General features: G+C 43.7%; 11 protein-coding genes and 1 non-coding gene across 12 annotated transcripts; 5 read left to right on the top strand and 7 right to left on the bottom strand.

Annotated features, from left to right (window-relative positions):
- Nucleotides 1-29: 29 nt before the first annotated feature.
- On the top strand, nucleotides 30-620 carry HG536_0H04650 (uncharacterized protein; the record flags this gene model as incomplete). Its single annotated transcript, XM_037285867.1, has 1 exon — nucleotides 30-620. The coding sequence occupies one exon, from the start codon at nucleotides 30-32 to the stop codon at nucleotides 618-620; it is 591 nt and encodes a 196-aa protein (XP_037141763.1).
- Nucleotides 621-1,087: 467 nt separating this feature from the next.
- UTP23 (rRNA-binding ribosome biosynthesis protein UTP23) lies at nucleotides 1,088-1,876 on the top strand (the record flags this gene model as incomplete). The annotated part of the gene is made up of 1 exon (XM_037285866.1): nucleotides 1,088-1,876. One exon carries the CDS (start codon nucleotides 1,088-1,090, stop codon nucleotides 1,874-1,876), a length of 789 nt encoding a protein of 262 aa, XP_037141762.1.
- Nucleotides 1,877-2,096: 220 nt separating this feature from the next.
- On the top strand, nucleotides 2,097-5,012 carry CIN8 (kinesin motor protein CIN8; the record flags this gene model as incomplete). Its single annotated transcript, XM_037285865.1, has 1 exon — nucleotides 2,097-5,012. One exon carries the CDS (start codon nucleotides 2,097-2,099, stop codon nucleotides 5,010-5,012), a length of 2,916 nt encoding a protein of 971 aa, XP_037141761.1.
- A 71-nt stretch (nucleotides 5,013-5,083) lies between these two features.
- NPR2 (nitrogen permease regulating protein NPR2) lies at nucleotides 5,084-7,132 on the bottom strand (the record flags this gene model as incomplete). The annotated part of the gene is made up of 1 exon (XM_037285864.1): nucleotides 5,084-7,132. The coding sequence occupies one exon, from the start codon at nucleotides 7,130-7,132 to the stop codon at nucleotides 5,084-5,086; it is 2,049 nt and encodes a 682-aa protein (XP_037141760.1).
- Nucleotides 7,133-7,223: 91 nt separating this feature from the next.
- DNL4 (DNA ligase (ATP) DNL4) lies at nucleotides 7,224-10,133 on the bottom strand (the record flags this gene model as incomplete). The annotated part of the gene is made up of 1 exon (XM_037285863.1): nucleotides 7,224-10,133. The coding sequence occupies one exon, from the start codon at nucleotides 10,131-10,133 to the stop codon at nucleotides 7,224-7,226; it is 2,910 nt and encodes a 969-aa protein (XP_037141759.1).
- A 270-nt stretch (nucleotides 10,134-10,403) lies between these two features.
- Nucleotides 10,404-11,291, bottom strand: TSR3 (ribosome biogenesis protein TSR3; the record flags this gene model as incomplete). The annotated part of the gene is made up of 1 exon (XM_037285862.1): nucleotides 10,404-11,291. The coding sequence occupies one exon, from the start codon at nucleotides 11,289-11,291 to the stop codon at nucleotides 10,404-10,406; it is 888 nt and encodes a 295-aa protein (XP_037141758.1).
- Nucleotides 11,292-11,558: 267 nt separating this feature from the next.
- On the top strand, nucleotides 11,559-14,819 carry HG536_0H04590 (uncharacterized protein; the record flags this gene model as incomplete). The annotated part of the gene is made up of 1 exon (XM_037285861.1): nucleotides 11,559-14,819. One exon carries the CDS (start codon nucleotides 11,559-11,561, stop codon nucleotides 14,817-14,819), a length of 3,261 nt encoding a protein of 1,086 aa, XP_037141757.1.
- A 153-nt stretch (nucleotides 14,820-14,972) lies between these two features.
- On the bottom strand, nucleotides 14,973-15,989 carry SGT2 (Sgt2p; the record flags this gene model as incomplete). Its single annotated transcript, XM_037285860.1, has 1 exon — nucleotides 14,973-15,989. One exon carries the CDS (start codon nucleotides 15,987-15,989, stop codon nucleotides 14,973-14,975), a length of 1,017 nt encoding a protein of 338 aa, XP_037141756.1.
- A 289-nt stretch (nucleotides 15,990-16,278) lies between these two features.
- On the bottom strand, nucleotides 16,279-16,351 carry HG536_0Htrna12R. Its single transcript has one exon. It is a non-coding gene; the product is annotated as a tRNA-Arg (tRNA).
- A 1,779-nt stretch (nucleotides 16,352-18,130) lies between these two features.
- ALG6 (dolichyl-P-Glc:Man(9)GlcNAc(2)-PP-dolichol alpha-1,3-glucosyltransferase) lies at nucleotides 18,131-19,762 on the bottom strand (the record flags this gene model as incomplete). The annotated part of the gene is made up of 1 exon (XM_037285859.1): nucleotides 18,131-19,762. The coding sequence occupies one exon, from the start codon at nucleotides 19,760-19,762 to the stop codon at nucleotides 18,131-18,133; it is 1,632 nt and encodes a 543-aa protein (XP_037141755.1).
- A 207-nt stretch (nucleotides 19,763-19,969) lies between these two features.
- HG536_0H04560 (pirin family protein) lies at nucleotides 19,970-20,887 on the bottom strand (the record flags this gene model as incomplete). Its single annotated transcript, XM_037285858.1, has 1 exon — nucleotides 19,970-20,887. One exon carries the CDS (start codon nucleotides 20,885-20,887, stop codon nucleotides 19,970-19,972), a length of 918 nt encoding a protein of 305 aa, XP_037141754.1.
- Nucleotides 20,888-21,705: 818 nt separating this feature from the next.
- YPT7 (Rab family GTPase YPT7) lies at nucleotides 21,706-22,332 on the top strand (the record flags this gene model as incomplete). Its single annotated transcript, XM_037285857.1, has 1 exon — nucleotides 21,706-22,332. The coding sequence occupies one exon, from the start codon at nucleotides 21,706-21,708 to the stop codon at nucleotides 22,330-22,332; it is 627 nt and encodes a 208-aa protein (XP_037141753.1).
- Nucleotides 22,333-22,388: the final 56 nt, after the last annotated feature.

Genomic DNA, 22,388 nt, shown 5'->3' with positions numbered 1-22,388 from the left:
CACATAATTCTTCATAATCAGTTATTGGTATGGTATTTTTAACCATTCATATCCCTCGCGCTCTGAAGACCTCAACGATAACAGTGCAATACGGAAATGCAACAACTTTACATATCGCTCACTCAATGTCTGGCCAGTTGACTGCGCCCTATCCTCCTAGCATTCATGATGACATCTCTTTTCAGGGTCCACCATCGCTTCGCCAGGGCCAGCAGAAGCCGCTGGGATCCTTAAATGACCACTCCCTCAACGGCATAGATGGCGAGTATATAGAAGTGATAAGATCCAGGCCAATACCGGACGGTTCAAGGAGATACTTGCAGATGAACCCTGTACCGAATTTCTCTTCCAATTTCAATGCTACAAAGACAGCCGGCCGCAAGACTCCGTCTAACTCGTCTCATCTACCAGATCCGAGGGACCCTACATCTGTATGGATGGACGTTATGCTAAGATCTTCCCTGCAACGCATAAAGGGCCCGGTCGAAGGAACCGGATCGTCTGCCCTTGTGCGACACAAACAAACTATAATAGCGGTTTGCATACTAGCGGTGACGTGGCAATTGGCTATCCTCATGGATTACCTGGCGCAGTTGGTAAGATACTACTGCCAAACGTAGGTAGCTCATTGGTTCAGAACAATAACTGATGAACACTGGGAGAGACTGAGCTGCAGTCCATAAAAATGCATTGATGAAAACACCTTCGCCGTACGATCCGGCTGACGGGCTGAAGCAGAGCAGCTACTGATTGCTGACAGACAGCGAGAGATGCCGATGTGTGCCCAGTCAAGTCCTCAGGTTACCGAGCGAAGCTCTCATCGATGTTAAGAGCATTTTAAGGCTGCAGACAACCAAGATGGGAGAGCTAGAAGCTGGTGACGATCGCCACCAGACTATTTATCATTTATATCCATGCTCTGGTTGTGTAGCCTAAGACTGATTTTTGAAAAATTTTGCAAGCGATGAGCATCGAATAACTCAAAAGCTCACTGTCTCTGATACCTTATATAGTCCCATTGGTCTCCCATCCAGCTGGCAACTTGGTCGGACTCAAGTGTCTGGTTCTCATACATCACTAGAGCAAAATGCGTCAAAAGAGGGCGAAGGCCTACAGGAAGCAAATGTTGGTTTACAACCACACTTTCAAGTTCAGAGAGCCATACCAAGTTTTGATCGATGATCAGATCGTCCTCGATTGCCACGGATCAACTTTCGACCTGGTCAAGGGGCTCAAACGTACTTTGCAGGCAGAGGTCAAGGTAATGATAACACAATGTTGTATGCAGTCGCTCTATGAGACCAATAACCAGGGTGCGATAGATTTGGCCAAGACTTTCGAGAGACGTCGCTGCAACCATCCCCCTAAGGAGCCTAAGCCCCCAAAAGAGTGCATTGAAAGCGTGGTAAACGTCAACGGACAGAACAAACATAGATACGTCGTAGCGACGCAGGACATCGACATCAGACGATCCCTGAGGCGAACGCCGGGCGTACCTCTGGTCTACACGTCCAGATCGGTCATGGTCATGGAGCCCCTGAGCGACGCAAGCTCCAAGGTCAGCAAGGCTGTCGAGGAGGACAAGCTCTTCAAGGGTCTGAACGACCCGCGTAACGCCAGTCTCAAGGCCAAAGAGGACGCCAGCAAGGACAACCAGCAGGAGACCACCAGAAAGAGGCCCAGAGGCCCCAAGCAGCCCAATCCGTTGAGTGTTAAGAAGAAGAAGAGCATAAAGCCTTCTTCGGCCGACCAGAGCGCGGAAACCGGCTCAGGAGACGCTACGAAGAGCAGTAAAAGGAGAAGAAAGCATAAAAGCGGCACGACGAGGGCGCAACCATCCGTAGAACGCGCTGACGATGCTACTTCCTCGAGCTAATCGCATCCATTCTTGTTAAATAAAGTGAAATATCGGTATAGATTTGTGGAAACGTTGTCGTATTATGTGATTTTCACAAAAAGCGCGATTGGTAAACAAAGCGGATGGGATATCAAAACAATAACAGATACTCATCGAGAAGGTATGGAAGGTTCAGAAGGCTGTTGTTAGGCATTGTTGGGTATCGCAAGTAGTCTCAAGGAATCTGTGAGATTTGGAAATGGTGGCATCGTCACGAGAAAGCAACGGAGCCGTGGAGGAGCTGAATATAACGGTTGCAGTGCGGTGTAGGGGACGTAATGAGCGGGAGATCAAAGCTAAGAGTTCGGTGGTTGTTTCTGTGCCTGATGTGACTGGATCAAATGAGGTATCGATCAATACTACGGGTGACGTTGGAATAGCAGCTCAGATAAACTCGAAGACTTACACTGTTGATGAAGTTTTTGGGCCTAGCGCCAACCAAAGTCTTATTTTCCACAAGATAGCGGAGCCTCTGTTTGCGGACTTCATTAAGGGTTACAATTGCACCGTGTTGGTATATGGGATGACTTCCACAGGTAAAACATACACTATGACTGGCGACGAAAAACTTTATGATGGTGAATTGAGCGAATCTGCAGGTATCATACCTCGGGTTCTGTTCAAGCTCTTCGAGAGCCTAGAAAACGAAGATTATGTGGTGAAGTGCTCATTTGTGGAGTTGTACAATGAGGAGTTGAAGGACCTGCTCAGTGACTCGCAAGATTTCTCGTCATCGGCTAGAAAGCTGCGAATCTTTGACTCGAGCACGCTGAATGGCGGCACAACGTCGATGAGTAACAATAGCAGTAGGAAAAGTTCGCGGAATAATTCGCCTCGGTCTTCTTCTGAGCTATCCACGGCGACTTTCATGAGGAAACGGTGGAAAAATAACATGCCAACATCCAATGGTTCAGCGGGTTCTTCCGTGTCTAATGGCAATTCTAATAAAAGCCAATCGTTACAGGGGTCACAGGATCAAAATGCTGGCATTTACATACAAAACTTGCAGGACTTCCATATCACAACAGCTAAGGAGGGAATCAAACTGCTACAAAAAGGTTTGAAACATAGACAAGTAGCCACAACGAAGATGAACGATTTCTCCAGTCGATCTCATACGATTTTCACTATCACTCTGTATAAGGAATATCACGGTGAACTTTTCAGGGTATCTAAGATGAACTTGGTCGATTTAGCTGGTTCAGAGAATATTAGTCGATCTGGTGCTCAGCACCAGCGTGCTAAAGAAGCGGGTTCTATAAACCAGAGTCTCTTAACTTTAGGAAGAGTGATCAATTCGCTTGCTGACAAGAGTTTACATGTTCCATTTCGAGAATCCAAGCTGACGCGGCTCCTTCAAGATTCATTAGGTGGGAATACAAAGACTGCACTTATAGCCACTATATCTCCCGCCAAGATAAACTCGGAGGAGACCTGTAGTACACTGCAATATGCAGCAAAAGCCAAGAACATCAAAAATAAACCACAGTTGGGCTCTGTTATCATGAAGGATATTTTAGTGAAAAGCATCACGGCTGAACTGGCGAAAATAAAGGCCGACCTGCTATCGACCAAGACGAGGGAAGGTATCTATATGAGTCAGGATAACTACAAGGAGTTGACGAATGACCTTGATAGTTACAGGACAGAAGTACAGGAATATAAAAGAGCAATTGAAACTTTGACCTCGCAAAATACCCTTTTATTGAAGGACAAGAAAGCTTCTAACGAAGTCAACGATCTGCAACGAATCAAATTGCAGAACATGAAGGATTCGATCAGTGAGCTGCATGCTCGAATTGACAGACAGAACAGAAGAGAGCAGAACTTGGTTAATATGGCATCCACACTCAGAACAACTCTAAACACCATGCAAACTATCCTGAGTGAGCGGGAAAAGAAAGAAAAAGACTTGAAGGAAAACATCAATCGCCTAATCGCTAGCGATTTTGCACAGGTTAGAGAAATGATTGATAAAAATTTCCAGGAAATTCAAAATAATATAAAACTCGAGTCTGCTGGGATTCAACCTAATATTGATTCAATTAAGGAAGAAATACGAATGTTATTGGAAACGGCTCAAGAGCATACCGACGAGGTGTACAAGGATTGCGTTGAAAAAGTATCTGGCGAGTTGCCTGCCTTGTACGAAGCGGCCAGCGAGCGAATAACGGAAGTTGAGGCAATGGTTGGAAAATGTTACAGAGATCTTTCAGAGAATTTATCCGATGCCAGCGAAGAGTATAATAATTTCAAACAGTACCTCAATGATCACTTTTTCAAGAATAATCACGAAGAACTTCTAGCATCTCATGTGGACCGTACCTATCATCATATTCAGGCATCTGGAGAAGATTTGTTTCAAAAATTCAAAGAAATGATGGATAATTACTTAGAGAATAATAAACATTTGATGCTCAACAGTTTGAGAACTGCTACATGTGACGTGATAGAGAAGGAAATGCAATTGTTCGAGCCGCAGAAGGATAAGTGGGAAAGCTCGTTCAAGTACATCAATAATTGCGATGCTTTGAATATTGCTCTTCAAAAAGATATAAAGTCGCCATTATCGGACTTTAGATCAACCTTACAAACGTCTCGAAATATGATAGAGCAGGCCATGACCAAAGTCAAAAAAAGGATGAGTGATCACGAAAGTCCTCGCTCGGCGTTGAGTAAAAACCAAACTTTCAATCAGGAGTTCTCAGGTCTTTTAAACAAGGAGAATCAGCTTCAAGAAGGCCTGAAAAAAAGCCTGCAGTTTACAGATGCTTATGGAAGCGCACTTGACCAACTTCAAGCTTCGATATCTTCTGCTGTGGGAGACGACGATCACGCAACCGATAAGAGCCGACCAGAAAATATTGATGGCGTCTTACGAAGAATTGATGAGCAGAATGTCTTATACCCTGATCGTTCTCCTTTGAAAAGCACTTCTTTCAGAGTGAACAAGAGTGAACGGAGCAGCCCGAATAAATCCAGCCCAATTAAGGCAAACTCTCATTCTCCTTGTAAGCCACAACTGAGTCTTGCCAGATCCGGCTACAAACGATCATATACTGATCTTGACGGCACATTGGACGATAGTTCGACCAAAGTCACTAGGCATCATTGAATCTGCCCTGCCCTGCGGTCAATAGCCGCGTTGTATTATCACTAAATAATAATATTATGACAACCACTAACTCAGCTATTAACAATTTTGTAGTCCCCCAATATTTTTAGAAGATCCTCGACCTGACTCCTGGGCATTTCCAGCTCGACGCATATCTTATCTAGGTTATCTGCTGCTTCAATGGACCTAAGCAAGAGTATATCCCTCTGTCTTCTCGCTACGTGATCCGCAAATTCTTCTTCTTTACTCTTTTCATCTGCCGATGTTAAGTTTTTGCCTGATTTCCTATCCTCTTGCTGTTTGTCGAATGATACCCTGGATGGGCGCTCGGAGTTTCTCAACCGGTAAAGATTACTGATAGAGTTGCTTGGAGCGGTTGCAGAAGATCTCTGTGCGTCTAAGCGTTTCATCAAATTCGCAATACCGTTTTTTGAGTCTGAAGTGTCCACCGCTGATAGTTTCTTGTATACATTCTTCAACACCTGATCCGCTATTTCAGAGTCAAGTGCGTTTCGATGCTTCTTTGTTCCATCATCTTCTTCCGCTCCGAACCTTATATCAGACGTGGAAAAAATGTTATTTGAACGATTTTTGTTCTTACCGCGCTTGACATTGCTTGAATTTGAGCTCAGGCCTGCATCCAAGCTTGAATTCTTGGCTAAATCAAAAATGTCCAGTTTCTTAATGACGGGATACGAATGGCATCGATAAATCAAGCCCTTCATAACTCCGAATGATATAAAGCGTCTAATGTCGATGCGATTGTGCCGAATCGTATTGCAGTTCGCGGCGTACCACTCCTTCACCGTTACACCTTGACTGAGCGATCTGTATAGGTCGAACAAACATGACCTAGTCGGTAGGTACCTGGGAAGTATATTGGACGAATTTGTGTTGTTGCTAGAAAAGCTGCCTTGTGAATGCTTCCCACTTTTGCATAGTGATGCTTCCGATGCTGATGATACCGATTGCTTATGTCGGTGAGATGAAATTGCGCTTTTAGAGCTCATGGAGTTTTTAAGCGATCCAAGGCTTCTGTTAATGGAATGCAATCCGGAAAAATCGTGGTCTGAATGCTCTGAGTCTAAGCTCTCCCCTCTGTCGAAAGGAACCGAGGGAAGCAGAGAACTTTCTTCGCACACGACGTGAGACTGACACTCTGTCGCAAGAGCGAGATCAGTCAGAAAACATCGCAGTAAGCTTGTCGGTGCATAAATATTCGAAAACTGGAAAATATCAGCCAGAAAGACACAGTCGTAGTAAATAAGATGCTTCACGCATTCCATCACTAGATCTGGAGAGCTGTTACTAAGTTTTGCGATTTTGGAGACGCAGTTCAGCCCATCAATGAACGGCACTATTTTTAACATTGTAGGATCCCAATTGAGATCGATGACTTTCTTTAGGTTAACAGTGGATACTGGGACATCCTCAATTGAAACATTCGATTGGGGCGGGGTCATCAGTGGAAATATCTTGATATCTACCGCATTTCCATCATCAATCGGTATTAAACATTCGGAATAATTGTTAAGATCTTGATATACTCTTAAAACCAGGTCGTGCAGCGAAAAGCTGCCCTCGGTGACTTGTTCGTATTCGCTCCGAACATTATTCTGGACCTTCGGCAGCTTCACAGTCCCTTTCTCTGAATTGGATTTGCCATCTTGAGTGACTCCTTCCGGACTGTTCTGGTAAAACACAGGATCTTTCTCCGCCTTTGACAGAATCAAATTCTGCTCCTCCAGAACTTTGAACATCTTCCCCAGTCTGGCAATTGCAGGCTCATATGGTGACGTCTCGCAATCGTACTGAAATACAAATACGAAATTGAAGCTGAAGAAGTTCCTAGCATATATGGCTGAATTGACGGTCACTGGATAAGATGCAATGCGATAATTTTTATACTTCAGAGTCAGAAGTTTGTGGCAAAGCTGCGGTTTAGGTATAATGTAATTCTTGATGGTATCGAAATTGATATTATGGTTCTCCAAATTTCCAGGGGGGAACTCAAAACGCACCTTTGTACCTTCCGTCGGATGAAACACGGCGTAAAATATTGTGTGAATGGGAACAAAGCCCTTGAATTGGTCACCCATCTTTTGATTCTTTCCATCCATCGTCTATCCATGCCCTTCTCTGTGAACAATTGCCAAGAAGTATGCCGATTATTTTGGATCACGTGAATTCTCCATCATATACGTCAAAAGCTTAAGCTGGATAGAAATCCTCCTCAGGAACTTGGCAGTTCTCCTGAATCGATCTGTCTATCCACTCGGACGTTACCAGATGAGGTATCGGTTGAGGGCTGTCAAAATTAGCGATGAGCTGTGCGACAGATTCTCTGAGCTTTTGAAGCGGCGGATCTCTTGAGCACGTAGTCATCGATACAACAATGAGGTTGCAATTTATAAGCTCAGAAGCCACAAGACCCCCATAGAGCTTGATTTTGGACAGTAGCGCAGCTCTCTCTGTAGCACTGAAAAACATCTCCGGTACATAACATATTCTTCCAGAAAACAGGAAAATCGGAACCTGACTGAGCTCTGGGCTCCGGTCCATGTGGTTATAGTCTGTGACTGGGGTGCTGTCTATATTTGAGGTGATCAGGCTCTCCAGCTGCTGTTCCGAGATGGTAGAAACAAAACTGTCGCCGAAACGATCAACCCTTTCTCGGGCTATTTTCATCAGCTCTTCGGACACATTGAAGCAATGTTTTGGCTCTATCCTAACCAACTTTCCGTAGCTTACGCAGTCCAGGATCCATCGCGGGCTTAGGATGTCGTAGCCTCTGTTTATCAAAGATTTACATTCACCGGTAAGTTTACCACTGATGATGCGAAAAGAATTCTCCATATGGTGCTTGGAAATAAGGTTCTGAACCAGCATTCCACTATTTTGTTTAATCAAATTATTCAACTGAGGCTTCGTTATCCTAGTGTTCAGTTCGGGATCGATGTAGTCGGAGAGGACATAAAAGTATAGATTGGCAAAGACATTTGACTTTAGCCCGGCGTCGTCCATCTCCAGGGCTTGGTCCACGAAAATGTCATTTCTCTTTCTCCTAGCCTTATCGGTCTTGGGATATTTTTTATTCAAGGAACCTATGGCGGTACCTGATCTTTGACGCCTTTCCCGCCACAGTTCGGATAAGCTATAACATCCCGTCCAGTCTTTATCATCTCTGATTCTCCTACAGTAGCCTCCATGAAGCGTGCAACCAGCTGAGAATTTCTTTTTGCTGCTTTCTGTATTATCCAAAGACCTGGCTTTCACTTCGATGATTAGAGACTTCTTTGGATCTATCCATTCTTCTGGGATTTTGCTTCCGAACTCAAGTAGACTAGAAGGCGGTAGCCGATCTTCTGACTTTGTCCAATTGCCCCTCGTTCTCCTATCAATATCCTTGAATTCTTCCTGAGAAATTCCGTTAGCAATTATGCAAAAAGATATAAACTTCTTGATCACTTTGTTGTGATCGGGCTCGTCTGCTTCTTCCCTGTCAGAATCCAGACTAATGATTTCAGCTTCCTCTGCTGCTTTTATCTCTGCCGCATCGCTTTCATTTTCATAAACTGCTAGTCCGCACATCAAGGAATCCTTCTTGCCGGGATCTCTGCCAATGATGATCAAATCCATATTTTCTCCAAATTGCTCCAAGTACTCAGGCTTCACCTTGATCCAGTTATCATTTCGAGCCCCAATTTCGTATCGAGAGTTGAAGTTCTTCAGCACAATCCCTTCAGATCCCATGGATATGGCTCTTTCAAGAGATCTTTTGATGGCGATCTGATCAGAGCAGCGAACATATGATAAGATATCCACGGCATGCGGAAACGGCGTCAAAATTTTGACCAAATATTCTTTTCGCTGATGCAAAGGTAACTTAATCAAAGAGACGCCATTCAGATAGACAAGATCCAGGACCATTAACATAGGGCGATAACCTTGAGTGCAGATGCCTTCCATGCTGAGAGCTTGTCTTGCACTACTTTTGACTAAACCAAACGGCAAAACAACACCTCTGTCTGTATCATAAGTTATCATCTCACAATCCAAAACGCAGTCTTTGACATTTGGATTGAACTTCAAGTACTGAGCTACAGGCCCTTCACTTATACTCTCCCCATAAAGATATGAGAAATCGATTCCACGTCTGCTTAGGAATTTCACGCTCCCGCCGAAATCCATGTAATGCACTTGAATCCTTTCACCATCCATCTTTTCCTCTATGACAAAATCGTTTTTCAACTTACCGCAAATCTTTTCATATGACACGGAAACCTTCTTCGCCAGTTGTGGAACAAACGCGTATCCCAGGTTGATACTCAGATCGTCATGTCTTAAACGATTCTCCGGGTTCCAAAGTCTCTTAGTCACAGTCTTGAGGTCAGACACAACACTAAGATACTCGGGTGCATCGGGATGCCAGCAACTCAGCAATTTGTCTTCTTGCCCGCCGATCAATCTGTACTTCAGTATAATATCGAAAAAGAACTTGAGCTCTACGAAAGTCATATTCTGAAGGCAGAAGTTGAAGGCAGGAGATTCTGACAATCCCTTGAAGCCTCCTTTCGCATTTCGTTCCTCCACCAGTTGGTCCAAGCACTCATTTAGTTTATCAATGGTAATCCGCCTCTCCGGAGAAGGTTCGCTCTTTCTCTTCTTGATCTCAGTAACGCAAAAGTTTGATAATCGCGAACCTCTTGTCGCCCTCCGCTTCCATTTTAGCAACCTTTTTTCGGTAGCTGACTGCTTGGGCAGTGCCAAGTAGTTGCAGACTGCTTTCACTAACGTGTAATCTTTGATATTATAGATACGCCGATCTCTGTAGGGAAGAATCAAAGCAAACGCAGGATATATATCATCGCCAACAGTTCTCCGCCACAATTTGACGAAATGATGTATCACGTCGTAGTATCTCATAGAAATGGGTTTGGATCCAAGACGCTCTCTGCCCTGTTTTTTAACGTCCTCCACACGTATGAATAATTCTTCACAAAGCCACAAGAAATCGGGAGATGGTGCAAAGTTCTTTGGACTATCTTCCGGTGGTTCCAGCGATAATACATCGTTTGGTGGGGCTTCAGCGTCATCCACAAAGCCTTCTGTCACCTCCATAGCGAAAACAGCACGATTATCTTGTTGAACTATCCTTTCAATATACTGAATGATCGTAGCATTTGCAACCTTAGGAGCTACCGATTATCATTAAGCTCTGTCCAGAAGTCTGCCGCCTTAAGCCATATTAACTAGTAATTAGCTACCAATATAGACGACACCGCTTATAGTATACATATGGATCGTGACCAGTGATTCTGCTTCTTTATACCTAGATCTCTACCGCGAGCAGCTCGGAGGATCCGGGTTTTGTCATCCTCTGCTGCCGTGCTAAGTTTCGTCTGCATGGCGGTCATTAAGTTCTTCTTCCTCTGTGTCACTCTGTGTCTCTTCTTCTGATTCCGACGCTATGATGTTGCCAAGCGAATCATAGCGATAAGTTTTAGAGTCCTCTTCCTCAGAGAGCACCAGGTCTGAGCAGTCTTCTGACTCGGAGATGCTGGCATCCCTTCTATTTACGTTTCCGGTCATCCATATGTCGTCCGTTTTGGCCTGCGCTTTCCGCTCTTCGACTTCTTGCTGTATCTTGGCAAGCCAAGCAGTCTCGGCGTCCTTGACAGATTGTGCGTCTGTACATTTCTGGTATATTTCTATCAGCTCGCTGTTAAGCTCTAGAAAGCTAGGGCCCCAGGAGAAGTGAGAAAGCAACTCAGAAGCCCAATCCATCCTCCCCACAATCGCAAAGCACGCGGCTAGGGCTTCCACGCAATTCAGCTTCCAGGGCCTGCCGTAGTTCACCTGATTCGCAGCCACCAGATACGGCAAGAGCCTCTCATGCTTACCGCCGATTTTATTGAATGGCACTTCGTCGAGTCTAGCCCAGGAGCATTCCACCACCGAAGCTCCCTGCTCTTCCACGATAGCACGATCGTTGGGGCACACCACACCGTTCCCATTGGGCGAGACTACAATGCCTTGAAACTTTTGGCCCACACGCAGGGACTTAATCAGTCCAAGTCTCTCCAGTTTCTTCCCGCTACATCTCTTTGGATCACAATGATCGAAATCCCACATCGCTAATTTCACCGGGAATTTCGAACCTTCTCCACCTTGTTTCATTTCCATACGCTTATGGTTCTGTCTAGCGCTGTGTCCATTTGAGCCCTTTGCTGAACGGTCTCCTCTCGGTTCGCGATTCTTGTTCTTGCCCTTTGACATAATATCAGACTAGGATTAATTTCAGCGGCAGATGGGGTTCAGAAGACGGCCTTGAGCATCACTTTGGGCACTCTGAGTCTTAGTTTAAACGATTGAAAGTTGATGAAATTCAGTCTGCGCGCCAGCTTCTAGAAGGCCGAGATTGATCAACACCATCAACACATCGAGTTCATTAAGAATAGGCTAAGAGGGCCCAAATTGCTGGTAATTGACGGGAACTGAGTTTTACGCTGTTAATGTTGGCTATCTGATTGCAAGTGCAAGATTATGCCGTACCATTTACCGGTTCTGCTGAACCCCCTAGTGAACGCTGTGTTCAATTGCCCGAATCCTTCGACATCTAACTTGAAGAAGCTATTTGCTCTTATCAAAGAGGAAAAATTCATTCTGCTAATACCACCCAGCGATAAGCTGTTGAATTTCAAGGATAAACTGACGGGATTGCCTCTGCTGGAGCTTTGTTACAGCTTTGACTTCGTAGCATCGCACGTTCTGCTGATCAACGAGTCTAATGGCGAAAACGGAGGAATATCACATTTGAGCCAAGTGAAATTTGACACTGTTAATGGCAAAAAAGTTCTTGTGCGATTGCAACATCGTGTGGCCTTAACTTCTGATGGGTTCCAGTTCAAAAAAAGATGTAAGATTACAGATGTGAGCTTTATTGCGAACTTCAATGACTATTTATTGCCTTCGGATCAGTTTCCAGTGATATACATCGACGAGCCTTTGTGCGGGGAGTTGATGGAGGCAATTCCATCCCAGCAGGAACTGAAAAATGAGCGAACTAAGGAAGTCAAAGATGTCATACCACCTTCACTTGAGTTGTCGCAAGGAAATAAAGTATCTTTCGAGAATATGCTGAGGATTCATCCCGATTGGACAAGCCGATTCAACTCGCTATTTGCGGAATATAGAAATACACCGGAAAGAAATGGCCCAGACGACGAATTGTTCCATGATATAGTACATCGGATATACTCTACCATGGGCCGTGAACCAGCGTTTAAAAATCTGCCGGATCTTTTCGATTTGATCTATGAGTATGTGGAGCTCAATCTATTCGATGATATATGGATCAGGATAACATCACATCTGAAAGATAACGAAATCAGCATAGAGAACCTAGAGAACTTATCCTTAAATCAGCTTGAGACGGAGTTGTATGCAGCCAGCTTCGAGAATTTTCAGTTGAAGAAAATAGTTGCCCTCGAGAAAGGGATTGAACTGGCTATGGCTTCTTTCAGTCGCATTTCTTTGGCGCACAAACATTCCGAGAAATCGGAAGCTCTCATTGAAACTCTTAGAAACTTATCGAATGGTGGCAGCGCAACCGATTCCAGCCACGATTCTCCCATGGCAATGGATGCCGATACGCTGCTGAGTTTGTTTGTTTTGGTTGTTTGCAGAACTCAAGTCAAAAATCTCAAAGCGCACCTATTCTACCTGCAACATTTCGCCAGAAATGAATCCACTATTAAGTATGGCGTATTAGGATATGCCATTTCCACTTTAGAAGCGGTTGTGTGCCATTTTGAAGACCTCAAAGGCACAGAAAGGTTAAATGAACTTGTTAAACAGTGCCACACTAATCGCGCTTTTGTTGCTGTGCTTTCGGCTAGCGATGAAACACCGGTTGATATTGACCATTACCAGGGATCTTTGAGCTATAGGACAGACCAAGGCGAATCGGCGCTTTCTCTTTGTATCACAAATGGTAAAAACGGAGTTTTAAGGAAATTACTGGAGCGCCAGCGAGATTTTCCACTCGAAGATATTCTGAATGATGAGACAACCGACGGTTGTACCCTATTGGTGCAAGCTCTTAGGTGTGGGAATAGCGACGCCGCTAGAATTGTTGTGGATCTTTTAATTTTGTCTTGCACTGAGCAAGAATTGATCACTTACTTCAATCGGCCTGACAGACACAAGAGGATCTCTGCGCATTATTTGACTCATGAAGTGGAGATTTTGCAAAAGATTGGTATTTTCATCAACTGGGATACCAAGGATTCAAGCGGCCATACTGCACTTTTCACAATATTCAGAAGTTATGATCAAGCAAATTATGAACAAATGGTACGGGCATCTTTCGATTGCGCTGCTACTTGGTATACGAGGAATGGCATAGTCTTTGATTTCAAGGCCCATGAAGACAGTAAGGGGAATACCCTTTTGCATATCATGAAGAAAGGTATTTCTATGCTTCTAAAATTTGACGGAATAGATGTTAACGCTACGAATAAAAAGGGGCTCACTCCCTTGATGGTATATGCCAAGTACAATAGAATGGATAATATTAAGGCTATTCTCAAGGATAACAGAGCTATGATATGGAAAATCCAACAACCATTTCTTCTGGATTCACTATGTTACGCCAAGAATCCCTTAATTTTACATGAATTGGCGAAGCATGCCGCTAATCTCACTTTTGGGAAATGTTTGGTGCATACACTGAAGTATGAGGCTCCAAGCTGGTTAATCAGCGTTACATCGCAGATAAAACAAGACGGTCAGTTCCGAACGACGGAGCTTCACTTGAAAACGATTCAAAACTTCTTTCGGACTTTCCAGAAAATGAATCCCATGACTTTTATTCCGTTGGATTCCACACTGGATCCGTTATTATCTAGCCTTGGAAAAACGAGACTATCAACCATCACAAAGTTGGAGACGATGATTCTTCTGCGAAATATTACAAACTGCATCAGCGCTCTAATTCACGTTGGAAACTTACCAGATGAAATACTATCCAACGAAGCAACGCTACTTTCGTGGATTAAAACTCAGGTGAAGGCCAGCAGAGATGGAAGTGCTAGGCCTATCTTTAATAAAAAGGTTGAGCCAGAAGAAATGAGTATTATACAAAGCTTTCTTCGTTTCAATCAAGCGGAGTTATCAGCGTTGAAGACAAAGTTACAGGTTATGAAGAAGCTTGCTATTTTTCTGCGGTTAAAAGCGACAGACGTCGTGGAATCAAATAAGCTCCTCTTTTCGCAGGCTGCGAGGACAATAGAAAGTTTTGCTTTGCTGTCCACTGAAAAACAGGTAAATTGCAGAGTTTACGGTGATGGACCGATGGTTATTCTCGCAGAAGAGATCAATTTTCTACTTCAATGCACCCTCCGGCTTCACGGTCATATTTCCAACTTATTACAGGTGAGGATACCTGACTGGTGGAAATCATACGGGGAATTACTGAGCTTACATAAACAGTACGCTCAAAACTTTCCTCAATTGGTGAAAGAAGATAACTCCTCTATGGACAGTGGAATTTTAGGAAGGCTTCTCGAGGGCAAGAGGGAAAAATTAGAGAAGCGACTGTCTTTTAGTATTGCGGAAACTAGGCGAAACATGAATCAAGCTGGCGCTGATATTGCCCGCCTTCACGAAGACTTAGCAGAACAGTTGAACAAGTTTATGGAATACAAAGGAGCATTCTTTTGCCGCAGTGTGATAAAGAAATGGACCACAGAAAACATATTAACATTAAAAGACCAATTGCTCCATCTCGAGAGAGATTCTTGAGCAAATATTCTAATAGAATCCTAAATATAGCATGCAATACTGAATGATTTTAAGAGCACAACAAACTAATTAAACAAGAATTGCGTACAGACTATGTCAAAGACGTAAAAAATACTGTATTATGAGCGATGCGCAGTGACCACTTTGGCTCTACTACTTATTGACATCTCCTGATGCTCCGCTACCGCCATTAGAAGATGCATCGCCAGGCCCTGAACCGCCAAAAATATTGCCAGCCATTTCTCTAAGAGCCGGATTGTTCATCAAGTCCGACATATTTGGGGCGCCGTTACCTTGTGCAAAATTCTCCGCCATTTGTCTGATACCAGGATTTTGCATCAAGCTTTCCATTTGCTGCATAGCTTGAGGGTTTTGCATCATTTGCTGGGCGGCTTGCATCAACTGTGGGTTGTTTAGCAATCCACCGAGCCCATTACCGAGCATGGAGGCAATATCTCCAAAACCACCTGCACCCGTGGCCCCTTCCGATCTGCTCTTAGTCTCAGGCTTCTTCTCCAAATCCAAAGATTGTTCCACCTTCTTCTTAGCAGTTTCGTAATCTCTCTTCATCACATCGCTAGCATTGTCTCCTTCAATATCTAAGACTTTCTTGTACGCCTCAAGCGCTTCTTCAGCACGGCCCAGGGCAAACTTGGCGTATCCCAACCTGGAGTAGCCCTTGGAATATGAAGGATCAGTCTTGATAGCAGATTCTGCGTCCTTCACAGCTTCTTCATAAGCTTTCAAAGAAGAATGTGCTGCTGCCCTGTTGGCGAAATATACCGCATTAGTTGGTAATACTGCAATCGCTTCAGTGTATTTCTTGACAGCTAGTTCGAAATCCCTGGAAGCCATAGCCTTATTACCTTCCAATTTCAATGCCTCGGCTTTGGCCTTAGTCTCAGCATCCTCGGGAGGGATGTTAACCTGAATACTCTCACCCTGGCTAGCGGAAGCGGAGACACCGGAACCGACTTCCAATAGATCTAGAAGGCTCTTTCCGCCGAAAAGTGCTTCAGAGTCACCCTTTTGAACTTCGAATGATTCAGCGATACAGTCGATAGCAACGTTCAAAGAATCAGCAGCATCATCCGAGACCTTCTTGTCTTCGATTACTTGTGCGAGGTAGTCAATAATTAGAGAGGCAACTTCCTTGTTGGATGGGGACATTGAGAGTTGAAGCGATCACTGGTAGACAGATGATCAGCCAACTTGCTCTCTATCGTTCCAGTGGCCACCTTATATTGAAATATATAGTGTGCGTGTCACCTTGACAGCGCGAAGGCGCGATCAAAGTAAAAAAGTCTATAAACTTCGAAGAACTTCTACGAGTTCTTTCGGCTGGCAATTCAACTCGTAGGCCTTGTTTCTTACAAGGAGGACCTCTGGATTATGGCTTCAACTATGAGCTACTTTTAGCCTCCTATCCCGATCTAAGAAAAGTGCAAAAAAATAAAATCTTCCCCGCCAGGACTCGAACCTGGAATCTTCTGGTTCGTAGCCAGACGCCGTGACCATTGGGCCACGAGGAACAAGATTTGTTGTGATTTAACAATTATCTTCCTATATTATTGGTGGACTGATTGTGAGCTACACTCTAACTAGGATGCATTGGCTCCTATTATACCTCTCGAATGGGGACTTCCATGATGACTTGAGGTCGTGATTTCCGCACTCCTTAGTGCTTGGTAACTCTTCCTAAGCTGTCTCCTCATGTTTCAAATTGCTCCTCATCGTGGCTCGTGGATATGTCTGATGCTAATGCGAAACACCGCATCAGCGTTAATATGTCCAAATCGTTCTATTACAATGATTTGTTGTATCTAGAACTGACCTGTATTACAACACGATTGATCTGGGTAAAGGCATCATATAAATGAGACTCTAACAAAAAACCTTCATAGGATAAAGATTTACCACCTAGGTGAGAAATTCTAACGAGTTCATGATTTCAATTGAACGTCTGGTATGGGTGATATTATATTGGCTGAAGATGTCCAGTAAACCGAATATTCAAAATCTCGAGGGTGATGTGAAGACACAATGTAGAGATATTGCTTCGCATTTTCGTTTGAGAACTCTATGTCGAGAGAGACAATATTCAACAAATTCTTTGATCTAACGAGTTTGCATCCTGATGCACTTCAGATATGAGCGTGTTGGGCACTGCAAATTTAGACAGTCTCCATATCATTCTCCAAAGAGTAAGAAGTGCCGCCACAAGAGCATTGATACTCACAAGCTACTGTTCGAACATGCTCCAGCTTCATTTAATAACTCTTCTTAATTCCTTGGTTCCATATTTTGTGACGCTGTTGTGTCACACTGTTGCGTCAGAAAATATGATAGCAACAATACTATCAATTGAGCTTCAATTGAGCTTCAACTTCAATGGAGTTACATATTTCAAGAAATATTGAATATGATACTATGAACGGGTGATGGTGAAAGAGTTGCAAATTCTACTAGCTAGTTTCCCGTCTGTCCAGTGTTCGAAGAACATTGGACAGGATCGTAACTCAGACGACTGGGAGAGGAGTCATCCAAACAAGTGCGTAGCACCTAAAAGAGCTAAGGATTTGGCTGCTCCAATATATTGAAGCGAAATTCTTCACCATTTCCACAGCTGGCATGAAGACAAATCTATTTATTACCACTTCCAAAAGGATGGTGCGGTGGTCTTTGAAGAAATTCTAGTTGATGGGACTGCCTTTAAGCACCTGAACTGTGAAGGAAACATGCAAAACTAAGATAGTGGTCTAGCAATAGAGAGCTTACTCGAAGCCCATCTATGAAAAAGCAAGGAAGCTTTGCTGAATTTCACGACAAACGCGTATGCATGCCGCCATTAAAATAACGACGACTTAATATATCCTTCCTTGAAGAATTATTTGATAATTACCGTCTCTTTATTCTTATCCTCAATAGGTTCCGTTGGGGGTTTGTTTTGCCTTGCTATTAGAGACTCTATCGTTGGCCTTTACTGTTATGTTATCTTTGAACCGCTTCGTCACCAAAACATAAAAACTGATGTCTGGATTGTAGCAGAAGTATCATCAACCCCAAGTACTATTAGAGATTATAATGGATTCCACAATCCAAAAGCCATTATAAGCTACATAATTTGCCGAAATAGGCGTTGAAAGTTTACTGTCACAACGCATCCGTCAGCCGTCAGCCTACTTGCAACATTGAGTCCATCGTTTGCGATAGATTGTTGCCCAGGAGAGAGCGCCGCAGGCTAAAGGTTATAAAGGTACCCAGATCTTATTGCAAGCGTAATTTATTCCAATGTCTTCCAATTTCTTCCCTCAGAGCTGTTGCAAAGATTTGCTAGGCATAGTGAACAACATGTAATAACTCCAAAGCCAGAACAACAAAAAACAGACAAACCCTATTGTACAGTTGAAAAGAACCCACAAATCAGGGTACTTGGCAGGGGGGATGAAAAATAAGTCCAATACATGCACAATACCCATTGACACATATGAGCCGACAATCACAACCTTCCACACAATGTTACGTGGAAGTAAGCTGCGGCGTCTATAGTTTATATCGATGCTGCTCACTGATGGGCCGGGTGTTAAGAAGCTGGGGAGGAACTTTGGTGTTACAAAGCTGAAATTTCCAATTAGCCAGTTGCTTAGCGCGAAACAAACGTAGTATTGTAAAGTCAGACCATCTTTCTTCAACAGCGGGTATAGAGTGAACAGCCCGACATTGTTTACCCAATTAACGAGCGAAAGCACATCCCAGTTAGAAGAGGTATAAAGCAACGTTACTGGCAGTAATGGGACCAATATTGTCTTCTCATGGACTTGAAAGCTGAAGAGGTAAAAAGACATTGAGCAGGTGGCCAGCGCATAGTAAATGATATGCTTCTTGGGGTACAAGAAAATAACGAAGGCTGCTGGCAAGAAACCTGCCAACGTTGCAATCAATGAGTATAGCTGAAGCTCATCCTGAGTAAAAGCCTCTTTGTATTTGAAAAAAATGTTGGTAACACACCAAAAATTGGCCACTTTGTCTTCAAATATTCCTCTGGCGAAGGGAAAAATACGGTGGACTGATTGTAGCACATTGGGCAACCCACCTCCAAGAACATATAAGGGAGCGTAAACAGCAGCAAATGAAGACAAGGTAGCAACAGCAATGGACAAAAGTCGAGGAAAGTTGAATCTCGGAGAAAAAAGCGCCTTACTCAGCAAATATGAGAAGAATATCGGAGCGTAATACAGGGCCATTTGCTTAAAACATATAGACAGCACGAAACAAACTGCTGCGGCAGCGTAAAATTCTTCGAGAAGACTATTGATCGCATAAACGGTCAAACCTAGCATGACGCAATTGTACTGGAAATGCCCGTGGTCTATTAGCATCAAAGAGGGCTGAAATAGTATGGTTGCAGCTGTAATGAACTGTCCGATAGGTGATTGATTCCGATGCTTGCCCAACCACTTTGTAAAGTAGACTACCGCTGGTATATAAAACAATGCTTCACTGAGTAGAACCGTGAATCTCATAAAAGTCTTCAAATCAGGCGACTCATATCCTCGAGACTCATTTAGACGGAACCATTCTGGTTTTATGAACGACCCAATCTTGCCCAATATATAGGAATGGTATGCTGTCAATGGCGGATAATCCAAACCCCAGTATTCCAGATCAAACCAATACCATTGAGAAGGTGGCAGATGCTGAGTCAATTCCATCCAATGCCGTTGGGCTTCAAAATCACCGAACATTGGTGGAGTGTTGAATCCAGAGTAGTTTCCCAAACCGACGGCACAAGCTATAATCAGGGCAAATAGCACAATCACGTACTCCGTCAACCATTGGCTCCCAGCAGGTCGAAAAGGGTATAAAAAATCATACAACGGGGAAGCATAGAATGATTCCTCCACCGAACTTCGCCTTAGCGTTGCTTTACCCTTGGGCTTCATCACTTTCAGGCCTTGCTAACGGTTAGGATAAGATTACGATCGGGTCCAACGGTTCGCGTTTTCATCATAACATTAGACAACTAAACGTTACATAGTAAAGGAAACTAAGCAATTCAACCACTATATACCATATCAGTATTCTGCAGACATCTTTAAACGAAGATCTGCCCTGGCGTTTCGAAGATCAGCAAAAAGCCAAAAACGAAACTATTCAAGCTGTTTCTTGGCTTCTTCCTCTGATATACCTTCAGCAATTGACGACCTCCAATCGCGAGCTCTTTCGAAGCCGTTAATGCTATATTGGTAATTCTTGAACACTTCAAGAAGGCGCTCTCTGTCTGTTTCGACGAAAGGGCCATGCTGCACCACATCTTGATCCAGAATCTCTCCACCGATCAAAGCGAATTCTGCATCTTTGGTGGCTGAAACACCCGCGATAGCGTCACCATCATTGTTAAAGAATACAGTGGAGAACTGTGGAAATACTTGATCGCCAATGGCGACAGATCCCTTCATTACGTACATGAAAGCGTTGAAGTCGCGAGGGAAGTTCTGAGTAAATGGTGTACCTTCCTTTGACGTAATGTAATGATAGAAATGAACTGGCGTGTAAGCCAAGTCTCTCACGGATTCCACCCCGTAAGAGTTACCACTGATAACTCTAACCTCCAAATTTTCACTGGGTCTCACTACCGGAGTCTCCTTCGACCTGAGATTCCTGTAGCGTGGTTCGCAGTTCTTCAGCTTCTGTGGTAAATCTACCCACAGCTGCAAACCAACAGCTGGCTCTCCACTATCCATCTTAACTGGTATTTCTGAATGCACGATGGCCTTCCCGGCCGTCATGAATTGCAAATCTCCAGGCGACAGGATACCCTTAGCACCGGAAAAATCCTCGTGGGCGATCATACCACCCAAAACGTACGTAATTGTTTCTTGGCCATGATGAGGATGATCCGGAAATCCGGCAGGAGGGCTGACAGTAAAATGATCAAGCATTAAGAAGGGTGAAAACCTTCTCATCTGCATAGATCCAATTGACCGCCTCACGGTGGCTCCAACGCCCTCCGCTTGCTGAGAAGCGACAAAATGTTTCACGATGGAACGAAGATTATTGGTTTTCATTTTTATTTCTGAATTATGGTTTGCTTGAATTGGACTCTTATTTTAGCTTTCAATAACGAAGACTGATGGGATCAACGGGAAGAAATTTTTAGAGTGAGCCAAGCACTTACTAGGATCTAAATGTCCAATTTATATCATTGCATCGAGCATGAAGGGCTTGTATTGAAAATTGTTTCTCTTCATTTAGTAAGTTTTGTATAAGAAGTTCGGTCAGCAGCGTCCAAAACACCTAGCTCGGACCGTTTGTCAGCGATTATTAAAATGTAAGCACAAGCCTTCAGACAGTAAAGCATCAAGAAAATTGTAAACCCAGTGTAAACTGGGCATAAAACTACGCTCGAAACAAGAACTATAGCGCCTAATGAAGGGCCATTACTCCTAAGGTAAGGGCCAGTGCATAAGCGACCTACGAAATTAACTAATGGGCTCGTTAGTCATTGCAACTAACGATCAGCATGAAGATGCGACCAATTTGTGAAGCTGACAAACATTAGCATGAAGAAAAGGTCTTCGAATCTCTCTATACATAAAAATCGACCGTGGCACAGAACATAACTCTTTTGCTCTGATCATTTAGACATCAACTGTTTGGAAAGCATGGCGAATGCCGCTTCGACCACCCCCCAGGGAACGTACCTAAGAAAGATATGGTTCGGAGTCCATTAAACTGATTTGACAGCTCTTTGAGTAAGAATCGTATATAGTTATCCCCATAGTTGGCTAAGGTAAGGTCAACAGCGTACCAAGATAAACCAAAGGTCGCAACTTATGGTCAGAACACGAGGATATCAGGCTTTCAAATAATCAATACTGCTCTAATGTCCTCGAGAAAGAAGAACATATTAAAAGTTATCATTTTGGGGGACTCTGGGGTCGGAAAGACATCTTTGATGCACCGTTATGTGAACGACAAATATTCCCAGCAATATAAGGCGACCATTGGAGCTGATTTCCTTACCAAAGAGGTTGTTGTTGACGACGACAAAGTGGCGACGATGCAAGTTTGGGATACTGCTGGTCAGGAACGTTTCCAATCGCTTGGAGTGGCTTTTTATCGAGGTGCAGATTGTTGTGTTTTAGTTTATGATGTGACAAACGGTAAATCCTTTGAGAATATCAAGTCATGGAGGGATGAATTTCTCGTAAACGCAAATGTTTCTTCACCTGAAACTTTTCCGTTTGTTATCCTGGGCAATAAAGTTGACGTTGAAGAGTCAAAGAAAGTGGTAAGTACTAAATCGGCGCAGGAACTGGCCAAGTCTTTAGGAAACGTTCCTTTATTCTTCACTAGTGCGAAAAATGCAATCAATGTTGATACTGCTTTTGAGGAGATAGGACGTAGCGCACTGCAACAAAATCAGGCCGATGCTGATGCTTTCGAAGAGGACTTCAATGACGCTATCAACATTCAATTGGATGGAGAACCAAGTTCATGCAGTTGTTGAGCTCCGATGAATCGAAATAAACGCCCTATATACCATTATATGAGCTGCTTAACTAA

Source organism: Torulaspora globosa, chromosome 8 (assembly GCF_014133895.1).
Source record: "Torulaspora globosa chromosome 8, complete sequence".
Lineage (NCBI taxonomy): Eukaryota > Fungi > Ascomycota > Saccharomycetes > Saccharomycetales > Saccharomycetaceae > Torulaspora > Torulaspora globosa.
This window is presented reverse-complemented; position numbering and strand designations above follow the sequence as displayed.